Below are 24,158 nucleotides of genomic sequence, written 5' to 3'. Positions count from 1 at the left end.
AAACATGGACCCCTGCCCTTCACAGCTACAGGGGATATTAAAAGAACCATAGCAAATATAACAGTGTCAGGTCGAGTTTGCATCTATGTCCTGAACTCGGTATGTAGTGAGTCAGTGCCCCCTTCAAACCCCTCTCAAATCTGTGGCTGTCGGTATAAGGATGACACAGGAAATAACTGTCTGCAACATAATCTTCCCCCAGAAGGTGCAGTACCCCTGAATGCATTGGCTGCACTGATTCAAAAACTCCATTTTAGGACGAGTCCAGTGACCAGCATCCTGGTGGAGGCCAGAGTCCCTCCATTGTAGGTTAGGCATGCAAGATTGCTGGTCAGTTATGTTGCACACATTTGTAGTTCTCCTGCACATCTGAATCGCCATCTCCTTTTCCCAGCCAGGGCGGTTCATCTCCCACATCGGCGGCCCAGGTCAGGGCTTCCATTGCAGTTCGTGTCTGATCCCTTCTTTCCTAACTGGAGTCCTTGCGTTAACCACCTATCCTTGAGGTCTATTCACGTACACCTCCATGGTGTACACCTAGGCCGCGGCTTTGCCTGGACCTTTCACATGGCTCTAAGGACTCAGTTAACCCCATAGCTCTATGCTGCCACTTCCTCTCGATACTTGACATGTGCCGAGGACACGAAGTGGTTTACACTGCCATCTCTATGGCTGATGTTCACATCGGCTTTACTTATGTACATGGAGGACATATTGAACATCATTCTTTGCCTGATGCGCCCCCCTCCCCCCCACCCCACCAGGGGGCTCAACGCTCTTAAGTGAGTATGTGCTTGGTGACCATGGGGCCCCAGTCTTGCAGCACTGCTTTTTTCTGTGCTGTTTGTCCTCTCTTCTCCTGTCCTTTTTCCCTCTCTTGGGGAGATGTCTCGTGCCTCCATGGGCTCTTGAAGCTCATTTGTGTTGATTTTCTTATAGGAATATTCTCTCATGTGCTACCCGCTTCCCTGTGCTGCCCCCTTTTCCCTCCACTGTGGCATTTGAGGCCATTCTTTCTTTCTTCCTTTCCTTCTTATCTTTTCTCGTCCTCCCTGTGTGTGCCTGACGGCCAGCCACGTGTTTGATGTGTAGCAGAAGGCTGGGTAACGGATAATTCCCAGCCCCGGGTTGGCATGTAGGACCTGCACGTAGCCTCTGGTACAGGCCAGGCCCAGGGAGGGGTGATTGGCTGAGCTGTTACCTTCCTCCTCTGCTGATTGGTCCCTCTGTCTGTCATTCGGGAGGTGTGACCTAAGCTGTGGAAAATCACCTAAGGCAGGGCACTCCCCTTTGGAGGGCCCCTGACTGGAAGGAGCATGCCATCGGAGATGCTGGCAGTCATGGGGACTTCTTCCCAGTGACTGATTTTTCCTTCTCTTTCTCAGTGTGTTTCACATAAAAGAAATTAGACTGAGGCTCCTGTCTCAATGTCTCTTCCTGTTGTGCCTCGATATCTAGTAGTCTCACGTTTAGGCGAAAACCAGACTTTTGCTACTGTTAACCCCTTTGTTATACAGAAAGGTACGGATGGAATCACTGGCCCTGTGAAGTCATGCTCTCATCTCCGCAGTGGAACTCTGCTTTTGGAAATTGATAGTGCTCTCCAGGCCCAGAAACTGCTCGAGGCCCAAATCCTCCACAAATATCCTATAAAAGTGGATGCTCACAGTACACTTAACTCATCCTGCAGTGTTATCTACAACCAGCTGTTGGATGGTTTGATGGAGGATGAAATAACTAATTATCTATCAGATCAGCGCGTTACTGCTGTTTATAGAGTTATGAAGAAGGAAGCTGCCAATCTGGTGCCCACTCGCACATTGTTCGTGACGTTTGATCAGTTAACACTTCCTACCAAGATAAAGGCAGGCTATGAAGTCATCTCTGTGCGCCCTTTCATTCCCAATCCATTGAGATGTTTTAAATACCACCAGTTCAATCATACGAGCACATCATGTAAAAACACAGCCAAATGTGTCACTTGTTTCAGGGATGCACATGAGGGCGCCTGTCCACCTCCTTCCCCCTCTGCATCAATTGTAATGGAGACCATGCTGCTGCTTCTCATTCTTGTCCCATCTATCATGATGAGCAGGCTGTTCAGGAGATAAGGGAGAAGGAAACTGTTGGAAAGCTCTATATGTCCCTTCGTCTGGAAGCTACAGCGCTGTGTTAGCCTCTCCCCATCCCACAAAAAACATGGCTACGCAAACTTGTGACTTACTTTTTAGTTTGAGGGTGGCAAAGACGCTTTGCCTTAAAGCTGACACTCCGTCTCCTGCTTCCCGGGCTGTAGGTTCTGCTACCTGCTCGTCGCCCTCACCGGTGAAGACGATTGCAATGCAGCCAGCGAACCGTCAATTCAAAAAGAATTATTCCCGGGAAGATTTCTTGCGTCCTTAGAGTTCGCAGCCGTCTGGCTCTTCTGCAAATCACCAAAAAATCAAAACAATCATCCAAAGGCAAACAGTCTTCCCCCTCTGAGACTAGTTGGTCCTTTTCAACTGACCAACATTGGGGAAGTTCTATTAATCCTGCTGAGTTGGTGGACAAAGATCCTCCACCTGTGGATTCCAGTGGCCATCCTCCCTCAATGGCTTGCCCTAAGCGGCCGTCGATTTGAGTGTTTCTTATTCATTCTCTGGTGTTCCTAAATTTTATGGGCCTTTTACAATGGAATATCTGTGGCCTTCAGTCTAACAGGGCAGACCTCCAGCTGCTCCTGGGATTGCAATGTCCATTTGTAGTCTGTCTCCAAGAAACCAAGCTACATCCTCATGACCATTTTGCTCTTTCCCATTTTACTTTGCTATGGATGGACCTTGCCCTTACAGTGGGGATTCCTGCTCATGGTGGGATCATGCTGCTTCTACGAGATGATGTTTCTCATCGTCCTATCCCCTTGCACACCCACCTGCAAGCAGTTGCTGCCCGTGTTTTCCTTCCTGAATTTATTTTTTCCCTAATCTTAATGTATTGTATGCTGATTCAGTGACATAACCAGCATATGCATTGCATTTTTTCATTTTAAATATGAAATTCACACCTGTGATAATTGTGCCCATACCTATTATGATTATGCAAAAATCTTAACAATGGTGCCATCACATGATTTTTCTTACATTGCATTTTTGGATCATAATTGACTATAAACATAACATAATTCCTGGTGTATTGTAATTTGACAGTGCCTTAGGGAGTGAAATCAGTTAATTGCTGGTTATGAAATAATGAACACTGAAATAGTGTTTATTTCAAATAAAAAAGTGTAGGTACCAATATGACACATAAACACAATCAAGCAGACTCGTAAAATTCATTAAAGGGAATAAAAATCAATAATAATCCATCAGCCAGCGTTAGCAATAGTTTCACAGATAGTTAGAGATGAAAATAACTGAGCAAATTATCAGATGATAAAGTGACAAGTATTATGTTAGGTTAGTATCTATTCTCAGTTATTTCCCACTTGTCATGCATATTATATTTATAGAAAATCAAGTTAATCTGATAACTGTGCTTATTTCTATGATATTGAATGCCAATAAAATCATGTTGGCATTTCAGAGGTGAGAATATCAACTTCTGCAGTCACCTTTCTGGTTGGACACCTATAATGTTTGCTGCTAGTCGAAACCACGTGGTTGCTGTGAAACATTTGATTGTGAAGGGAGCAAACGTGTGCACCCATTCAACAGAAGATGGCAGAACAGCGTTTGCTTTAGCAGTTTCTGGAGGGAGCTGTGAGACAGTTGCAGCAATAGCTGATGAGACACTTAGGCAGGTAAGCATCTTGTTGACATAATAAACATGTGGGTATTAAATGAAAAGCCTTTAAAGTCAGTAGTGAACTAAGTGGATACAGTAACACATTGGATGAGTACTATTGTCCTTTCATTGTTCTTTAAACTGAAAACAAAATGTCAACTGCAAACAAAATGCTAATTTCCAAAACCAATATTCAGAGCTGACATAGGTTTCTTAGGTATTGCAAAGTACGCTGTTCAGTCACATTAATGTGACCACCTGTCAAAAGCCTGAATAACCAGCTTTTGCAGTGCAGACTGCTGAGACGTCCATGAAGAGTCTTGGCAAAGTTTTGGAAAGTACTGATAGGGATGTGGTACCATGCTGACTCTTGTGCTATGGCCAGCTGTCCTAGGCTTTTTGGTGCTTATGGCCTGATAGAGGCACTCCCACTGATTCTTGATTTGGTTTATATTTGGGGTGTTTTGTGGCTTTGGGAGTATGGTGAGCTCATCCTAGTGTTCTTTGAACCACGTCCTTAGACTCCGTGCTTTGTGACCCATGGCATTGTCCTACAGATAGATACCATTGTGCCGTGGAAAAAAAACTGCTTGTAGGGGTGGACATGGTCCTCAAGGATAGAGGCATACTTGTGTTGATCCATTGTGCCTTCTATGATTATATCACCCAGAGAATGTCATAAGAAAAACTTCAGACCGTAACGATCCCTCCTCCAGCTTAGATACTTCAGATGATTGTTGCAGGGTATTTACCATCAGATGTGTCGTGCCATATGCACCAACAGCCATCTGTCCAATGGAGTGCAAAATGTGATTCATCTAAAAAGGCCACCTGTTACCACTTACTGGTCATCCAGCTGTGGTGTTAGTGTGCAAATTCCAGTCTTTATCACCGATGAACAGCAGTCAGCATGGGTGCATGAACTGGCTGCCTGCTACAGAACCCCATATGCAGTAACATATGCTAAATAGTCATTGAGGAGATATTGTTGGTAGCCTTGTGGTTCATGTGGCCAGTCAGTTGCTAAAGATTTGCATGCCCATTTGACTGTACATATCTGTGCCACTGTCACTTGCCCTTGTCATGCGTGGCCCATGGTGCACCACAGCTGACTCAGTGCTGGTTTTGGATAGTGCTATTTTGCCATGCACAGTATACTTTAACTATGGGTGCATACAGACAGTTTATGAACTTCGCCATTTTGGAAATGCTTTCACCCTTGGCCTTGAAAGCCAATGATCATGCTCATTTGGAAATCATATAAATCACTCTATTCCCACATTATAATGATTGCACAGTCTTCCATGCCCCCCATCACACTTTATATACCCTCCAATGCTAGTGCTCCCACCTGCTGTCTGATAGCAGTTCCTGCACATTGCATCAACCATAGGTGTTGGTCACATTAATGTGACTAGACAGTGTATTGTTTTATGGAATTCAAATTTAGACACAGGAATATAAAGGAACAACTTTTATTATGTATTAATACAAGGCAAAGTGTACTGAATGGCAAATGCACGGTGAATCAACAAGAGGGCTATGGCCAAGGAACATCAAAAGAAGTGTGGCTGTGGTGCCATCAGTATCTTAGGTGGGGAGATTTTAAAAGTGAAAATAACATTTCAGTTTAAACACTCACACTGTCTGAGGTTTTTAAAATCTGTTTCTGACAATATTAAAGCTCGTGCACATCACCACAAACCTACCTTTGATCAATGCGTGGTTGAAATGTCCACATACTGTTTTTAAACTTTAAACATATTCGATAATGATTGCTCCCTCTTCACACTTTTATCTCATGAAATGATATCCAGTAATAGTGTGTTTCAGTCTTTTACGAGATTCAGAATTTTTATGAGTCTTATCAAGCTCTGGTTATCCATATAGAGTGTGGTTGCTTGATTGCATTGATTTCCAAAATTCCTAAACAGATTTTGCAGCCATGTTAAGTCTTTTACAGCCATGCTGGATGCCATATATTTTGCTTGTGTGGTGCTCAAGGCCACCATTCTTTAATGCAGAGAGGACCATGTTAACAGTCCATTTGATGATGATAAAAAAAAAAAAACTGGAAGTCAGCCACCTTGTTGCAACATCCCCTACATAAACAGAATCACTATACTCCAACAGAACCATCATGTCTTCAGTCTTTTTGTACAGTAGATCAGAATACTGTGCCCCACAAATACTTCAAAATGCATATGAGCACTTGACAATGACTATCATCATAACCGTTAAAAGTATTTTCTTGCTGCATTCTCTGTGAAAGCCACATCTGGTCACTAAAAGTTGTGAGAAATAAGTGAACCAACAGCTTCCTTGAATGGATATTTCTCTGCAATTGACACATTTTCATCTGCTGAGTACAGTTTCACATCTGTCTGTGCCAGAATGCATATAGGATTCGAATTTTCAAATTCCAAACATTTCAGGATTCACATTGCATATACTATAAACTGACTAAACCAGAGGTTGTACAGTTTCAGGGAGAGCATAAGGGAGCAACTGACAGGAATGGAGGAAAGAAATACAGTAGAAGAAGAATGGGTAGCTTTGAGAGATGAAGTAGTGAAGGCAGCAGAGGATCAAGTAGGTAAGAAGACAAGGGCTAGTAGAAATTCTTGGGTAACAGAAGAAATATTGAATTTAATTGATGAAAGGAGAAAACATAAAAATGCAGTAAATGAAGCAGGGAAAAAGGAGTACAAACGTCTTAAAAATGAGATCGACAGGAAGTGCAAAATGGCTAAGCAGGGATGGCTAGAGGACAAATGTAAAGATGTAGAGACTTATCTGGCTACGGGTAAGATAGATACTGACTACAGGAAAATTAAAGAGACCTTTGGGGAAAAGAGAACCACTTGTATGAATATCAAGAGCTCAGATGGAAACCCAGTTCTAAGCAAAGAAGGGAAAGCAGAAAGGTGGAAGGAGTATATAGAGGGTCTATACAAGGGCAAAGTACTTGAGGACAACATTATGGAAATGGAAGAGGATGTAGATGAAGGTGAAATGGGACTGCGTGAAGAGTTTGACAGAGCACTGAAAGACATGAGTCGAAACAAGGCCCCGGGAGTAGATAACATTCCATTAGTACTACTGATGGCCTTGGGAGAGCCAGACCTGACAAAACTCTCCCACCTGGTGAACAAGACATATGAGACAGGTGAAATACCCTCAGACTTCAAGAAGAATATAATAATTCCAATCCCAAAGAAAGCAGGTGTTGACAGATGTGAAAATTACCGAACTATCAGTTTAATAAGTCACAGTTGCAAAATACTAACGCGAATTCTTTACAGGCGAACGGAAAAACTAGCAGAAGCCGACCTTGGTGAAGATCAGTTTGGATTCCTTAGAAATATTGGAACATGTGAGGGAATACTGACCCTACAACTTATCTTAGAAGCTAGATTAAGGAAAGGCAAACCTACGTTTCTAGCATTTGTAGACTTAGAGAAAGCTTTTGACAATGTTGACTGGAATACTCTTTCAAATTCTAAAGGTGGCAGGGATAAAATACAAGGAGTGAAAGGCTATTTACAATTTGTACAGAAACCAGATGGCAGTCATAAAGAGTCGAGGGGCATGAAAGGGAAGCAGTGGTTGGGAAGGGAGTGACACAGGGTTGTAGCCTTTCCCTGATTGTTATTCAATCTGTATATTGAGCAAGCAGTGAAGGAAACAAAAGAAATATTCGGGGTGGGTATTACAATCCATGGAGAAGAAATAAAAACTTTGAGGTTCGCTGATGACATTGTAATTCTGACAGACAGCAAAGGACTTGGAAGAGCAGTTGAATGGAATGGACAGTGTCTTGAAAGGAGGATATTAGATGAACATCAACAAAAGCAAAACAAGGATAATGGAATGTAGTCTAATTAAGTCGGGTGATGCTGAGGAAATTAGATTAGGAAATGAGACACTTAAAGTAGTAAAGGAGTTTTGCTATTTGGGGAGCAAAATAACTGATGATGGTTGAAGTAGAGACGATATAAAATGCCAACTGGCAATGGCAAGGAAAGTGTTTCTGAAGAAGTGAAATTTGTTAACATAGAGTATAGATTTAAGTGTCAGGAAGTCGTTTCTGAAAGTATTTGTATTGAGTGTAGCCATGTATGGAAGTGAAACATGGACGATAACTAGTTTGGACAAGAAGAGAATAGAAGCTTTCAAAATGTGGTGCTACAGAAGAATGCTGAAGATTAGATGGGTAGATCATATAACTAATGAGGAGATATTGAATAGGATTGGGGAGAAGAGAAGTTTGTGGCACAACTTGACTAGAAGAAGGGATTGGTTGGTAGGACATGTTCTGAGGCATCAAGGGATCATCAATTTAGTATTGGAGGGAAGCGTGGAGGGTAAAAATCGTAGAGGGAGACAAAGAGATGAATACACTAAGCAGATTCAGAAGGATGTAGGTTGCAATAGGTACTGGGAGCTTGATAGAATCTTTGCTTTTTCCAGTCGATAGCTCGTTGTCTATTAACAAACCCACGAAGACCAAACAATTTCCAACATTCTCAGTGAGGATACATTTATCTATGGTGCTCTTTACGAAACTCAACCAGTTCAAGAATTTACAAAAGTTTGATTCCAACAATAGGAAGCCTGCTTTAAACTGAAACAGATTTTTAAAATTTTTTGTACGTATTAGTTCTCCTGCAGCATCACACCTTGCAGCAGCAAGATATGAATTTCCTCATCCAGTGTTCCATATAAAAACGCAATTTTTACATCAAATAGCAACATTTCAAAATCTTCTTTGGCCAAAATGGCAAGCAAAATGTGTAGCGAGTTGTACCTCACTACTGGTGAGTATGTTTTATTGTAATCCAGGCCAGAGCATTGAGTAAAGCCTTGAGTAACAACTCGGACTTCATATTGTTGTCAGTTTCTGTTGGTGATGGTTGGGTTTTGAAAACCCACTTTGATTCTGTTGTCATTTGGGTTCTGTTTTGGCATGACCACCAAGGTTTTATTCAATTGAAGTGCTTAGATTTCCTCTTCAATTGCTTGTTTTCATTTTTCTTTGTCTTGACCCAGAATTGCCTCTTCATAATATTTTTGTGGAAGACAGTCTGCATATGTGATTCTTGAAGTTTTCCCGGTGTACTGAATATTCTGAGGTTTCATGATTGCAGCCAGATCATGTTGACTTCTTACCACAATATTTTGACTGGCAGCTGCTAGCCATCTTCAGTTGAGTGGCCCCACTGGTGTCAGCTAGTTCACGATATTGGCTTTATAACAAAAATTGGTGCGGAAACACATGCGCTTTGGTGACCACCACAGGAGTGACCTCTGCTGAAATCCGCTCCCTCTGCAAATACTGTTCCACCTGTGGTGCATGGGCACATTTGAAAATGTGAAACTACATGTCCACAAAATGCATGCTCATTTCACTAAAAACAAACATCAAGTGTCACCAGACTTGTCATTATGAATAAAATGTTTTCTCTCAGAAGATATTAAAGAAGTCACCAGGTCCCAAGCTTTGTCCAGTTGAAAGCTGCTGCCCCAGTTAATAAGATTTTGTGCTAGATGAATTTCCACAGGTTATTTAATTATTGAATCTCAAAGAGATTTAGCTGAGTCCAAGATTTTTGTGGCAGAATAATCCATAGTGTCCTATGGTAATGCAGTGCTCAGGTACAGCCTGCAAAAGGTGAGTGTGGTGATCATATTCAATGCACCTTTCATATGTACTGAGTGTATAATCTGACCTATGTAAGCTTTGCCACACACGCAAGGAATTTTGTAAATTCTGGCCTTCTGCGAACCCAGATCATTGTTTACTGAACTGAGAAGTGCACTAGTCTTTGCCGGTGGCCGGCAATTCCGTGAACTTTGACTTGATGTTTCCTTATGATCCTACTGACTTTAAATGAAATGCTGCTGGTGTATGGAAGGAATGCCCTGGACTTGAACAGCTCCATATCTTCTTGATGTTGTGATTGGTTCCTCTTCAGCGCTGTACTAATCTGATGCAGTAACCATTATCTCTGAACACTTACTGTAGATGTTCTAGCTCCTTTGTAAGGCTGTATCCATCAGATCCAACATGAACCTGGTGCACCAGTGTTCTAAGGACGCTGGTAGTTTGTGAATGGTGATGGCAGCTCAAAGTTTGTAGGTAAAGGTCTGTATGTGTGGGCTTATGGTAAAGAGAATGCCCTAAAGACCGATCCACTCTCCTAGTAACCAAGATGTCCAAAAATGGTAAGCAACCGACATTCTCTATTTCCATTGTAAACTGGATGTTCTTGTGGATTGCATTCAGATGTTAAAAGAAACATGACAGTTCTTCTTCACCATGGGGCCACACGAGAAAAGTGTCATCTACATATCGCCAGAAGACTCTTGGCCAAGTCAAGAGTCCTCTCCTCAGTCTTCCATAGAGAAGTTTGCTACCAGAGCGGAGAGAGCCAACAGCCTTGCTACAGTGGTAACACTGGTTTCCATCAAATCATCAAAGTTGGGAGCTGTCGGGTTGGGCTAGCACTTGGATGAGTGACAATCCAGTCTACCGAGCACTGTTCGCTGTTGGCAAGTGAGGTGCACTCAGCCCTTGTGAGGCAAACTGAGGAGCTACTTGATTGAGAAGTAGTGGCTCTGGGCTTATAAATTGACATACAGCTGGGAGAGCGGTGTGCTGACTGTGTGCTCCACCATATCCACATTGTGACATCTGTGGATTGAGGATGACATGGTGGCTAGCTGGTACCATTGGGCCTTCATGGTCTGTTCGGATGGAGTTTAGTACCAGATGGGATAGAGGACTGTCCATGGTAACACCGTCAATCTGCTCAAAACATATGTTGTTCAATTAAAAGGAAGTTGAGGAAAGGACAGGACGAAAAAGTGCTATAATATCAACCATGAAATTATTGCTGATGAGTGACAGTCCATAAGACAAACGTTAGTGAAAAGTGAGATCATATTGCTGTGAATTGGATGCCATATTGAAACAGCTGTTTCATCTGCATATGGAGATTGCATCTTGTCTGTATTACTTTCCTGGGTATAAGTCGACAGCGTGACATGGTCAAAGTTGACTGGTTCCATAAGGATCCACTTTGACACAGATTTCGAAGTTCGCCCATCTGTCAGCAACATTATGACAAGAAGATACTTTTTGACACTCCATGGTCAATTTAACAGGTAAGGCTTTGGACAATGTAATACTCAGTGCTTGGGAAAGGCTTGAACTTCACCCCTACATTAAGAACCCTGTCTCTGATTTTATTAGTGCTGTTGAGGAAGCAGTTACGTGTCTGCCTAGTGATGCTGCAGAAGAAATAAGATGTAAAACATGCCATCCACTCACAGAAGCTCCACTTCAGGGCAACATTTCTGCTATGGAAAGGGCAACACTACAAAAGCTACCAGAAGATTCTGAAACATGGTTTTATCAGCTGATAAGGAAAACACAACGGTGCTGTTGCCACGTGAGGTTTATGGAAAGATTTATAACTTGCTGAGCAGACCAGTGTATTGGAAGACTGACAAAAACCCCACAGGGAAAGTGGAAAGGAAAACCATCAGCACTGCTGAATCCTTCTATTTCACAAGAAGTGGCCAAAAGAGTAAAATGCCATAGTTCTGTGCCACCCTGGTTATATGGTATTATGAAGGTTTATAAAAAAAAGAGGTTCTGTTACGGCTGATTGCCAGTAATATCAACACCCTCCCCCCCCACCCTTATGATTGGGCTATACACCTTGTCTCTCTATTGAGACCTTTTGTGGGGAACCACATGCATCATGTTCACAGCTCTGTTGACTCTTTGAGTAGACTGAAGTCACATTAACTGACTTGCTAATGAGCTTCGATGTAATTTCACTTTTCCCTATGATGACTCTTGTGGACTCTTTAACTCATCAGCAATAGGTTCATGGCCCATATAGCAGTACTTTCCATCATATCCTTTCTTCAACCTAATTTTTATTTAACAATGAATATTTTGAGCAGATTGATGGTGTTGCCATGGGCAGTCCTCTCCCCCCTCTGGTAGCACACTTTTTTATGGAAGAGAGGACTCTTGATTTGGCAGTACTTAAACAAAGTGTCTTCTGGCGATATGTAGATGACACTTTTGTCCTGTGGCTCCATGGTGAATAACTGTCACATTTCTTGGAATCCAAAAGAACATCTAGTTTACAATGGAAATAAAGAATGATGGTTGCTTACCATTTTTGGACATATTGGTTACTAGGAGTGTGGACGGGTCATTAGGACATTCTCTTTACCGTAAGCTCACACATATGGACTTTTACCCGCAAGCTTTGAGCTGCCATCACCCTTCACAATCAAGTGGCATCCTTATTTCTGATAGATACAGCCTTACAAAGGAGTCAGAACATTTACAGTTGGTGTTCAAAGATAATGGTTACTCTCTGCATCAGATTAGTACAGTGCTAAAGAGGAAGAAACTTGACCAGCCATAACATCGAGAAGGTAGAGCTGTTCAGTTCCAGGGCAATCCTTTCATCTAAAGTTGGCAGCATCTTAAAGAAAGGTGAGTTAAAGTAATCTTCCAACCACTGGCGAAGACTAGTGCACTTCTCAGTTCTGCAAAAGATGATCTGGGTCAGCAGAAGGCTGAAATTTAAAAAATTACTTGCCTGTGTGGCAGGTGAACATGAGCGCCACACTCACCTTTTGCAGCCCAATTTGTTGGCTGTAGCTGAGCACTGTATTACCACAGAACACACTATGGATTATTCTGCCGTAAAAATCTTGGCCCTGGCTAAATCCTTATGGAGTTCAGTAATTAAAGAACCTGTGGAAATTTGTCTAGCACAAGTTGGGACTGTGGCTTTCAGGCTTTGCACCCAGTGATCTGTTCAATACATTCAGAGATAGAACATTTTAGTTGTAATGACATGTCTGTTGACATCTGATTTTGTTTTTGGCAACAAGTGCACGCATTCTCACAGAGGGCAGACATGTAGTTTCACCTTTATGCATGCACCTGCATGCCATGGGTGGAACAGTATTTGTGGAGGGAGTGGACTTCAATAGAGATCGCCCCTCTGATGGCCACCAACGCACGTGTGTTTCTGTGCCAATTTTTGTTATAAAGCTGACACCATGAACCAGCAGACTCCAATGGTGGACACTCACCTGAAGATGGCCGGACAGCTGCCAGCCAACATATTGTGGCAAGAAGTCAACATGATCTGGCTGAAATCCGAAAACCTCATAGAGCAGTCTACATAGTTTGCATCACATCTGCCTTGGCATCGAATCTGGCTCCTCATTCAATGAAATAGCTCTTCATTGACTTGTTAAAATATTTTGTCCGTCAATTGATCCCCAGTGTCTTCAGTTTTGCACAAACTATTAGACATCATCTTCATGAATTTCTTGAAACAATTAAAAACATTGAATTTATTTCTCAAGAAATAGAGAGGACAAAAACCAGATGTATCCTCGGCGAACATTATAAAATTCTTTGAACCATCAAGTGATTCAACCTTCATTGGTCCACATACTTTGTTCTGTATTAAATCACCACTTTCTGAATTTTTCACTTCAGTTTTCTTATCAAAAGGTAAATGGTGAGACTTTCCATATTGAGATACTTTACAAAAAGGTGCCACAACAAACATGTATATTCCCTTGATAAGACCTCTTTTGATCAAATTCACAATCAATGTGCACAATAGAAAATCCAGGATGGAATGTAACGTTTTGAAAAGGAAAGTTGTTACTCACCATATAGCAAAGATGGCGAGTTGGCAGGCAGGCACGACAAAAGGCAACTGAAACCATACAGTGAGCAGCAGCATCAGTGCATGATTGGAGTGGCAACTTGGAGGAGGCTGGGGTGGGGAGGGGGGGGATATAGTACGGTGGGGGTGGCGAACAGCGAAGTGCTGCAGGTTAGATGGAGGGCTGGGGGAGGTGGGGAGGGGTGGGGGGAGCAGCTGAAAAGGAGAGAAGTAAATAGACTGAATGTGATGGTGGAATGACAGCTGTGTAGTGCTGGAATGGGAACAGGGAAGGTACTGGATGGGTGAAGACAGTGACTAATGAAGATTGAGGCCAGGAGGGTTACAGGAATGTAGGCTGTATTGCAGGAAAAGTTCCCATATGTGTAGCTCAGAAAAGCTGGTGTTAGTGGGAAGGATTCATATGGCACAAGCTGTGAAGCAGTCATTGAAATGAAGGCTGTCATTCTTAGCAGTGTGTTCAGCAAACAGGGTGGTTCACTTGCTGCTTGGCCACAGTTTCAGTGGCCATTCATGCAGACAGACAGCTTGTTGGCTGTCATATCCACATAGAACACAGCACAGTGGTTATAGCTTAACTTGTAGATCACATGACTGGTTTCACAGGTAGCCCTGCCTTTAATGGGATAGGTGGTGATCATGATCAGTCTGGAGTAGGTGGTGGTGGTGGTGGTGGTGGTGGTGGTGGTGGTGGTGGTGGTGGTGGTGGTGGTGGGAGGCTGTATGGGACAGGTCCTGCATCTAGGTCTAGGTAAGGGGTTGGGAGCAGGCGTTGTGTAAGGATGGTTGAGTAAATTGTGTAGGTTCGGTGGACAGCAGAATATCACTGTGGGAGGGGTGGGAAGGATAATGGGCAGGACATTACTTATTTCAGGGCACGACGAAAGGTAGTCGAAACCCTGGTGGAGAATGTAATTCAGTTGCTCCATTCCTGGTTGGTACTGAGTAATGAGGAGAATGTGCCTCTGTGGCCAGACTGCAGAACTTAGGGAGGTGGTCGGAGACTGGAAAGATAAAGCATGGGAGATTTGTTTTTGTACAAGGTTGGGAGGTTAGTTATTGTCTGCGATGGCTTCAGTGAGATATTTGGTATATTTCTAGAGGGACTGTCACTGCAGATGCGAGTACCATGGGTGGCTGGGCTGTAAGGAAGACACTTCTTGGTATGGAATGGGTGGCAGCTGTCAAAGTGGAGGTACTGCTGGTGGTTCGTAGGTTTGATATGGATGGAGGTTCTGATGTAGCCATTTTTGAGTTGGAGGCCAGTGTCTAGGCACATGACTCGTTGGGTTGAGTAGGACCAGGTGAAGAAAATGGGGGAGAAGCTGTTGAGGTTCTGGAAATCCAGACTGCAAAGATGTCATCAATGTATGTGAATCAGGTGAGGGGTTGAATTAGCACCTCCACTATATGATGAGTAGCAACTTTCCTTTTCATAATATTGTCACAACCAATTTGACATTTATATGACCCAATCTTTTGTGTCAAGTTTTGAGGCACTTTAGTGTTAACAAATTCACCTCACATTGGGAGTTCGATAAACAAAAACATTCTACAAATCTTGTTTTCTTGCTTTATTCTTAGTTGACAACACATCCATCATGAGAAATGTTTACAAACTTATCTACAAAGGTTGTCTCAAAACCTTTTGTCATGCAAATACTAACAAAACAAATTCTTCCTTCAGAATGAGATTTTCACTCTGCAGCGGAGTGTGTGCTGATATGAAACTTCCTGGCAGATTAAAACTGTGTGCCCGACTGAGACTCAAACTCGGGACCTTTGGCTTTTGTGGGCAAGTGCTCTACCATCTGAGCTACCGAAGCGCGACTCACGCCCGGTACTCACAGCTTTACTTCTGCCAGTATCTTGTCTCCTACCTTCCAAACTCTACAGAAGTTTCATATCAGCGCACACTCCCCTGCAGAGTGAAAAATCTCATTCTGGAAACATCCCCCAGGCTGTGGCTAAGCCATGTCTCTGCAATATCCTTTCTTTCAGGAGTGCTAGTTCTGCGAGGTTTGCAGGAGAGCTTCTGTAAAGTTTGGAAGGTAGGAGACGAGATACTGGCAGAAGTAAAGCTGTGAGTACTGGGCATGAGTCGTGCTTCAGTAGCTCAGATGGTAGAGCACTTGCCCGCGAAAGGCAAAGGTCCTGAGTTCGAGTCTCGGTCGGGCACACAGTTTTAATCTGCCAGGAAGTTTCAAATTCTTCCTTACTTTTGTGATGTACAGTACGTGATAAATTCATCCGTCTTTGCAATGCTCATTTACAATTTTCTTTATTTTAATTGATCTTATCCCTTAACTTTGCATTTTGCATTACCTCCAAGTGAAATTTCAATGTGTTGACATCACAGATTTGACTGAACAATTCCCACGGAAAAAGTGGTGTGCTGCAATGCCCTGTGATCCAGACGTCTCTTGTATCAGCATTTGGCATACTCTCACATATCACTTTATTATGTGGGACTTTCTCATGTCACACTCAGTCAGTAACAATGAATGCATTTATGTTACCTCTATTTTGCAACCAAAATAGAGATAACACAAATGGATTCATTGTTATTGATTACATTCTTCTCAGAAGAGCAATGTCTTGACAGATTGGCTTCCTTCCTTCAGGTCCAGCAAGTAAATTTCCTTTTGAATTCACATGATTCAGGTTCTACTTTCTTGCATCTGTATGCTCTTTCTTCGAGACTTGAGATGGTCACTTCCAGGACAGTGGACACCATCTTCAAGTAATTCAGTTGGTTTTTCTTCTGAGAGGAGCCAATCCTGGCGTTTTAGAACCATTTGTTGATTGCTGGACACAGTGTTCCAGGCCATTACTAGGCTGTGTAACTTCATCAGAGGGCTTATGAGGATCTTGGCCATGATTGCTACATCTGACATGGCTCCTCCCATGCCCATGAGCTGAATCACAATGTTAATGATTTTTATGATATGCTGTGACACTAAAACATTCACATTCATTCAATATTCATGGGAATTTTTGATGAGAGTGCATTTGTTCATGTTGGATATTTGTTCATGAGTCATGCGTGCATGTTATCAAAAATAAGAGTTGTGATTACTTGGCCCCAGTTGAAATGCAACATGTGACACAAGTATTGCCTTAACCCAGTTTTCTAGCAGACATTTTCAAATCGTTAGGTTTTGCTCTCTGGATGTCCACCACATTTTGAATGCTGTAGGTGTTGAACAAAGCCTGAATTTGAAGTTTACATAGCTGGAAATTCAATCTGTCAAATTTCGTGGTGTTTCTTGAGATCCCTTTGTCTGACATTGCACAAAAAATGGCACATGAGGCAATCAAATTGCATATCAAACAAAACTCGTAATGAATATTTTTTCAAATAAATTGCACCCATGGCCTATAAATGTTTATGAAATTCAAATTCTGGCATGGGAATATGTAGGAACAACTTTTATTAAGTTGTAATACAAAGCAAAGTGTATTGAACGATTGACAGACCATGAATAAACAAAGGAGTGCTACACCAAAGTAACACAAAAAAACAATACAACTCTGGTGCCATCAGTATCTTAGGTGGGGAGATTTTAAATGCAAAAATAACATTTCAATTTCAACATAAGAATTCACACTTGTTATAATGTCAAGTTGAACACACATATTTCAAAATGACACAACACATATGTCACTGAGCAAGTGGACAAGGCAAGACATGTGAACACGGTAACATTCGAATGAGCACTGAGTCCAAGTCTAGTGGCCGCTGGCTGGCTGGCCACTTAGGTGGTGCGGCTGCTGCATGGCTGGCCGACAGCGCCGCATGTGGAGGACGCGCGTAATTGCGCGGCGGCACTTTGAATGATCGGCGAGTCACAACACTTTCCCCCCCTTTGAAATTTTTGCACTGGTCTTGATGGAGGTGGCCTGTAGATTGCTAATGTCCATAGGTGTTGTTTGACTGGCCGTAAAGTCACGAGGAGGCAGCTTCCCGTACGGACGGAAGTGTCCCCGATGATAACGGGTCGATATGACAGGAGACGTAGGGGTCGAATCTGCTGGGGCCCCGTGCACCAAGCTGCCTGTTGCGGTAAGCCCAGTTGATATAACAGGAGACATGGGCGATGCGTTGGTGTCCGTAGGAGAAGGAGGCGAGAAGATTGGCTCCGACAGATGATGGTCATCCGGTTCCTGCATGGGCACGTCTCCTGGTGGCGTCCGTTCTTGTACTGGCACCGAGATGATGGTGAGAGGGCTGCGTTGTGAGTAAGAAGAGCTGCCAAGATCCCGAGCATCAGGTAGAGCCGAAGGTGGTGTAGCAGCATTCGCAACAGGTGTTGCCAGCACCCGAGGACAAAGCTGGTCCGAATGACGCACTGCAACACCCGTGTCCGTCTGGATTTCATACAGGCATCAGCCACGGTGTTGTAAGATGCAGCCCGGACTCCATTTTGGCCACCTGCCATATCCCCGTACCCAGACAAGGTCGTCGGCGGTGAACTGGCCAAGCGAAGGGACCCGCGGCCGTGAGGTGGAAGGCCACAGAAGATGAAGTAGCGTGCGGGGCTGTTGGACATGTAAGAGATCAGCCGGGCTGTGGTTGCCCATGGGGGTGAAACGGTAAGAAGCCAGAAATTGGAGAAGTGCATCATCATCATCAGCAGCAGAAGAAGTCAGGAGTTTCTGCATCTGAGCCTTAAATGTGCAGACCAGTCGTTCAGCCTCACCGTTTGATTGTGGACGGAACGGAGGGGCCGTGACATGCATAACGCCATGACGAGCACAAAAATCCGCAAAATGGGAAGAGGCAAATTGTGGTCCATTGTCAGTAACAAGAGTAGATGGAAGGCCTTCCAAAGAAAAAATGCGGGCGAGAGCGCTTGTGGTTGCTGCGGTGGTAGGCGACGTGCAACGGACAATAAAAGGAAAGTTAGAGTAGGCATCAATAATGAGAAGCCAATAAGTACCTAAAAAAGGTCCCGCAAAGTCAGCATGAATGCGCTCCCAGTGTGTCTCAGGCAAAGGCCACAGTGACAAAGATGACTTCGGGGCGGCAGCCTGTGACAAAGGGCCGCAAGCAGTGACCATGTGTGCTATTTCAGAGTCGATGCCAGGCCAGTACACATGACAGCGCGCCAGAGATTTTGAGCGAGACGCACCCCAATGCCCTTGGTGAAGGAGGCGCAAGACCGAAGCATGCAAAGACGCAGGTACCACAACATGCGGTGAAGCATTGTCGGTGGAAAGGAGGATAACACCATCCCTAGCCGTGAGGCGGTAGCGCAAAGTGTAGTAGTTCCGCAACAGATCAGAAGTCTTAGCGGATGGACGATCTGGCCAACCCTTCTGAATACAGCGTAAAACTCGGGAGAGGGTAGGATCAGAACCCGTAGCAGCCGCCAGCCGGTCCCTGGTGATGGGGAATCCGTCCACAACCCACTGCTCGGCAACATCCAGGTGGAAACACAAAAGTTCGCCCCTATCTAATGCTAGATCATGACCCATGGGAAGGCGAGACAGTGCATCAGTATTCGCATGTTGAGCCGTCAGCCAGAAATGAATGAATCTCATAATTGAAACGAGACAAGTAAAGAGCCCAACGCTGGAGGCGGTGTGCAGCCTTGTCGGGAAGTGACGTTGATGGACGAAACAAGGAAACAAGTGGTTTGTGATCCGTAACAAGATGAAATTTGGATCCATAGAGAAAAACACCAAACTTATGAAGAGCATAAATAATGGCCAAAGCTTCTTTTTCAATTTGAGAATACTTTTGTTGGGCATCCATGAGCGTTTTGGAGGCATAAGCAACGTGTTGTTCAGAGCCGTCAGAAAAATGGTGCGCAAGGACTGCACCGACCCCGTATTGAGAGGCGTCCATGGCAAGAACAAGATGTTGGCCAGGTCGATAAGTAGCCAGGCACGGGGTCTGTTTCAGCATCGTCTTCAGTTTCTGGAAAGCCGCATCGCGTGACGCGGACCAGTGGAAAAAGCATGTTTTTATGCAACAGGCGATGCAACGGCTGAGCCACCGAAGCAGCAGACGGTAAAAACTTGTGATAGTATGCTATTTTCTCCAAGAAGGCCTGCAGTTCATTAACAGATGTAGGGCAAGGAAGGTCATCGATCGCAGCGACAGTTTGCTGAAGTGGACGAATACCATCCCGAGAGAGTTGAAACCCCAAATACGTGATAGGTGCCTGAAAAAATTGTGATTTCTGAAGATTACATCTAAGACCGGCAGTCTGTAAGACATGAAAAAGTGTGCGGAGGTTCTGAAGATGTTCTTCAGTGGTGCAGCCAGCGACAACAATGTCGTCCCTGTAATTTATACACCCAGGGTCAGGGAGCATTAATTGTTCCAAGAATTGCCGAAAGAGAGCAGGGGTGCTGGCAACCCCAAATGGCAATCGTTGGTATTGATAGAGGCCAAAAGGCGTGTTAAGGACCAGAAACTGCCGGGAAGCAGTGTCGAGAGGAAGTTGATGATAAGCTTCTGACAGGTCAATTTTAGAAAAATACTGGCCTCCCACAAGTTTAGTGAACAATTCTTCAGGTTGAGGCATAGGGTAAGTGTCGATGAGGCATTGCGCATTTACAGTGGCTTTAAAATTGCCACAGAGACGAATATCACCATTTGGCTTAGCAACGACGACGACAGGAGAGGACCACTCACTGGAAGTGACAGAAAGCAAGACCCCTGAAGTAGTGAGACGATCCAGCTCCCATTTGAGCCGATCACGAAGGGCCACAGGAATGGGCCGAGCCCGAAAAAACTTAGGCCGAGCAGTGGGTTTGAGCATGATATGAGCTTCAAACTCGTTTGCACGGCCTAACCCAGTAGAAAAAAGGGACGAAAATGTCATTGACAAGGAATCCAATTGAGCATAAGGAATAGCATCAGAGATGATATTGACAGTTGTCTATGGAGAACCCAAAAGCGTGAAAGGCATCGAAACCAAAAAGATTCTCTGCGTTACTCTGGTCGGCCACAAATATGGGAACAGTGCGAACGATGGATTTGTAAGATACCTCAGCATCAAATTGTCCCAAGAGAAACATCTTCTGTTTATTGTACATCCGTAATTGCCGAGTGACAGGTGATAGGAGTGGAGAACCCAACTGAAGATACGTCTGAGAATTAATTATAGTGGCAGCAGAACCAGTATCCACCTGCATGCGAACATCCTGACCAAGGATTTGGACAGTGAGGGATAACTTCCCTGAAAGGGAAGAAGTGCAATTGACAGACAACACAGAAGCAGAATCAGCGTCACGGTCATGAACATCATGTATGCGATCGGATTTGCAAACGGCAGACACATGACCCTTCTCTTTGCAATTGTGACACACGGCCAAACTTTGGGGACCATCCTCCCGTGAATGCTTCGTAAAACACCGTGGACATGAAGGAAGTTGTCGGGGGTTTTGCTGCAGTTTCTTTGGGGGTTGTTTACGGTTAGGCCGAGGCTGCACGTGGGAGCATACTGCGGCCACGTTGGCCGGCAGGGACACACCGCATGCATCTTCAACAGCGCACAGAGGTTGTATTTGTCAGACATCACCCCATGCCTCTATTTGCACCCCATCGGCATAAGAAATTTCAAAAGACTGTACGATGGATAGGACTTCATCTAGAGCCGGATTTGCCAACTGAAGGGCACATTGCCTCACTTCTTTGTCGGGCGCCGATCGGATAATAGCATCCCGTACCATGGAATTGGCATAGGGTTCTTTGTGAACGTCAGTAACAAACTGACACTTTCGACTGAGGCCGTGAAGTTCAGCAGCCCAAGTGCGATAGGACTGATGCGGTTGTTTTTAACAACGATAAAAGGCAACACGAGAGGCTACCACATGCGTTTGCTTTTGAAAATAGACAGACAGAAGTGAGCACATTTCAGCAAAGGACAAAGATGCAGGATCTTTCAAAGGAGCCAATTGTGACAACAACTGATACATTTGAGGTGAAATCCATGAAAGGAACAGAGACTTACAGGTTTATTCGTCCATGACATGAAATGCCAGGAAGCCCTGTCAAAGACGTTTTTCGTAATCAGACCAGTCTTCCGCCGTCTCCTCGTAAGGAGGAAAAAGAGGTATAGACAACGACAAGAAATGCCCTGCATTTGATGCTGCGACGAAATCGCGAATGGCCGATGGTAGAAGCGTTTGCTGTTCAATGAGATCTTGCAATAGTTGCTCAACAGTAGCCATGGAAACCTGTGGATCAATGATGAAAAGGAAAAATCCACTACCTCGTCGCCAATTGTTATAACATCAAGTTGAACACACATATTTCAAAATGTCACAACACATATAAGTCACTGAGCAAGTGGACAAGGCAAGACATGTGAACACGGTAACATTTGAATGAGCACTGAGTCCAATTCTAGTGGCCGTTGGCTGGCTGGCCACTTAGGTGGCACGGCTGCTGCATGGCTGGCAGACAGCATCGCATGTAGAGGACGCGCGTAATTGCGCGGCGGCACTCTGAATGATTGGCAAGTCACAACAACACTACTTTGATTACATTCTTTCGGTGAGTTATTGTTAATTTGTTTGCAAAGTGTTGTTGACTGGATGATGAAAGCTGTGTTGATTGTAACTGAAGCAGAATAGTTGTTGAATGAATGTATATAAAAAGTGTTTACACTGTTTGGAGCTAAAAAAATATTTACAGTTAATTTGCTAAACACAGTTATCACAGACAACACTCTACAGTAGGTCTTAAAGCTCATCCATGAACATGACAGTTGCTACATTTTGAATTAGTAATGTCACTCAAATTGTGGATTCAACAACTCTGTATAAATTTTCCCTTCCTGGAAAGTACTTACAAATGTGTACTTACAAACGAGTTAGTGTTAAATCTGGTTATTCTTTTTGGGTTTGGTGAGACTAATATTTTTGGTGATGCCTAGAAAATATTTAATCACCAGCATACAATATAAGGATGTCATAGGACTGATATAAGCTTTGTATGCAGGATAAGTAACTTGTGCAACATGTTCTGTTAACTTCTTTGTCTACGTGACTACTCAGCAGTTCATACTTAAGTGCCTGGAGAAGGTTCCTCAAACTGCCTTCAGACTTTTTCTCTAATGGTCTACTTTCAAAAATTGTGCAGCAAAAATGAACCCTTAAATCTTTCCATGCAAGCTCTGATTCCTCTTATGATGATCATTTCTCCTTATACAGGTGGGCATCAACAAAACATTTTCATGTTGAGAGGAGGAAGTTGGTGGCCAAAGTTTTGTGAAAAGATTTCGCTGCAACAAACAGTGCCTTTGTTTTAATGATTGCCACCAGAACTCTCATATTGTATCCATGACACTCCTCTCCCATTTTGCAATGATACAAAATGAGCTACCCTTTTTGAACTTTACTGATGTTCATCAATCCTATCAGGTAAATATGCCACAATGTGCAGTGATACACCAGAAGAGGTGCAAGCACTCTCTTTAATATATTTTTTGCATGTTCTCCCAATAAAAAATGATCTTTGGTTTCCCTCCCCCACAACGTTTTCAATGTGATCGTTCCAATTTAAGTTGTTCCTAATTGTAATCTCCAGGTAGTTGGCTGAGTTGGCACCCTTTAGATTTTTTTGATTTATTGTATAACCAAAATTTAATGGATTTCTTCTAGTACTGATGCGGATGACCTCGCACATTTCATTATTTAGTCAATTGCCCCTTTTTGCTCCATACAGATATCTTGTCTAAGTAATTTTGCAGTTGGTTTTGATCTTCTGATGACTTTCTCAGTTGGTAAATGATAGCATTATCTCAAAACAATTTGACAGGGATCCACAAATTGTCACACAAATTCTTTATATGTACAGAAAGACTTTCCATTGATTACTATAAACTGTAACCTTTCTGACAGGAAGTTATGAATCCGGTCACACAGCTAAGATGATACTCGATGAACATACAATTTGGTTAGAGGCCACTTGTGAGGATCAATGTCAAAGCCTTCTGGATGCATAGAAATATGGAATCAATTTGAGATTCACCCCCCCCCCCCCCCCACCACCACCCCATCAGTAGCACTGATTACTTCATGACAAGAGTTAGATGAGTTTCACAAGAATATTTTCTGAGTCTATATGGACTCTTTGTCAGTAGTGTTTAGAGTAATTCATAGTGTTGGAACAGGCATGTTCCAAAATCCCATTACAAATAAATGTCAGTGATTTGGGTATGTAATTCAGTGGATTACTCCTATCTCCTTTTCTGAGTATTGGTGTGACCCAAGGCACTTTGGTGTATTCTGGTACAGATTTTTCATTGAGCGAGTGGCTGTAACTATTGCTGAGATTGGAGCTATTGGATTAGCAGTCTCTGAACAAAGCCTAAATGGTATATAGTATGGAAAGAAGACTTGCCTTTTATTAACTACTTCAGGAGTTGAAATTATGAGATCAAAATTCTGGTACTTAGTATACCTTCTTGTGTGGTACTACATGATACTGTATGAATAATTTCTATGATGTTTGGCTGTGATTGCGCTTATGAAAAACTGCCACTATTTTGTTTTTCACAAATATAAGGAATAAAGTAATTTTGTAGTGGACTGTATGCTTTGTGTTCAGCTGAAGGTGGAGTTCATATAATGCTATTGTGCCGTAGAGTGCCATAAATATCGATATTTGTTCAGTGTATA

The 24,158-nt window shown here is 43.3% G+C and overlaps 1 protein-coding gene across 1 annotated transcript in view; it reads left to right on the top strand.

Annotated features, from left to right (window-relative positions):
- The first annotated feature begins 3,616 nt into the window (after positions 1-3,616).
- The window catches only part of LOC124545752 (ankyrin repeat domain-containing protein 50-like), a 53,268-nt gene continuing 32,726 nt past the window's right edge, over positions 3,617-24,158 (top strand). The window contains exon 1 of the mRNA XM_047124695.1: positions 3,617-3,784. Within this exon, the coding sequence (XP_046980651.1) occupies positions 3,617-3,784 (168 nt within the window). The remainder of the gene's footprint in view (positions 3,785-24,158) is intronic.

This window comes from Schistocerca americana, chromosome 8, assembly GCF_021461395.2.
Source record: "Schistocerca americana isolate TAMUIC-IGC-003095 chromosome 8, iqSchAmer2.1, whole genome shotgun sequence".
NCBI classification, from domain to species: domain Eukaryota; kingdom Metazoa; phylum Arthropoda; class Insecta; order Orthoptera; family Acrididae; genus Schistocerca; species Schistocerca americana.
This window is presented reverse-complemented; position numbering and strand designations above follow the sequence as displayed.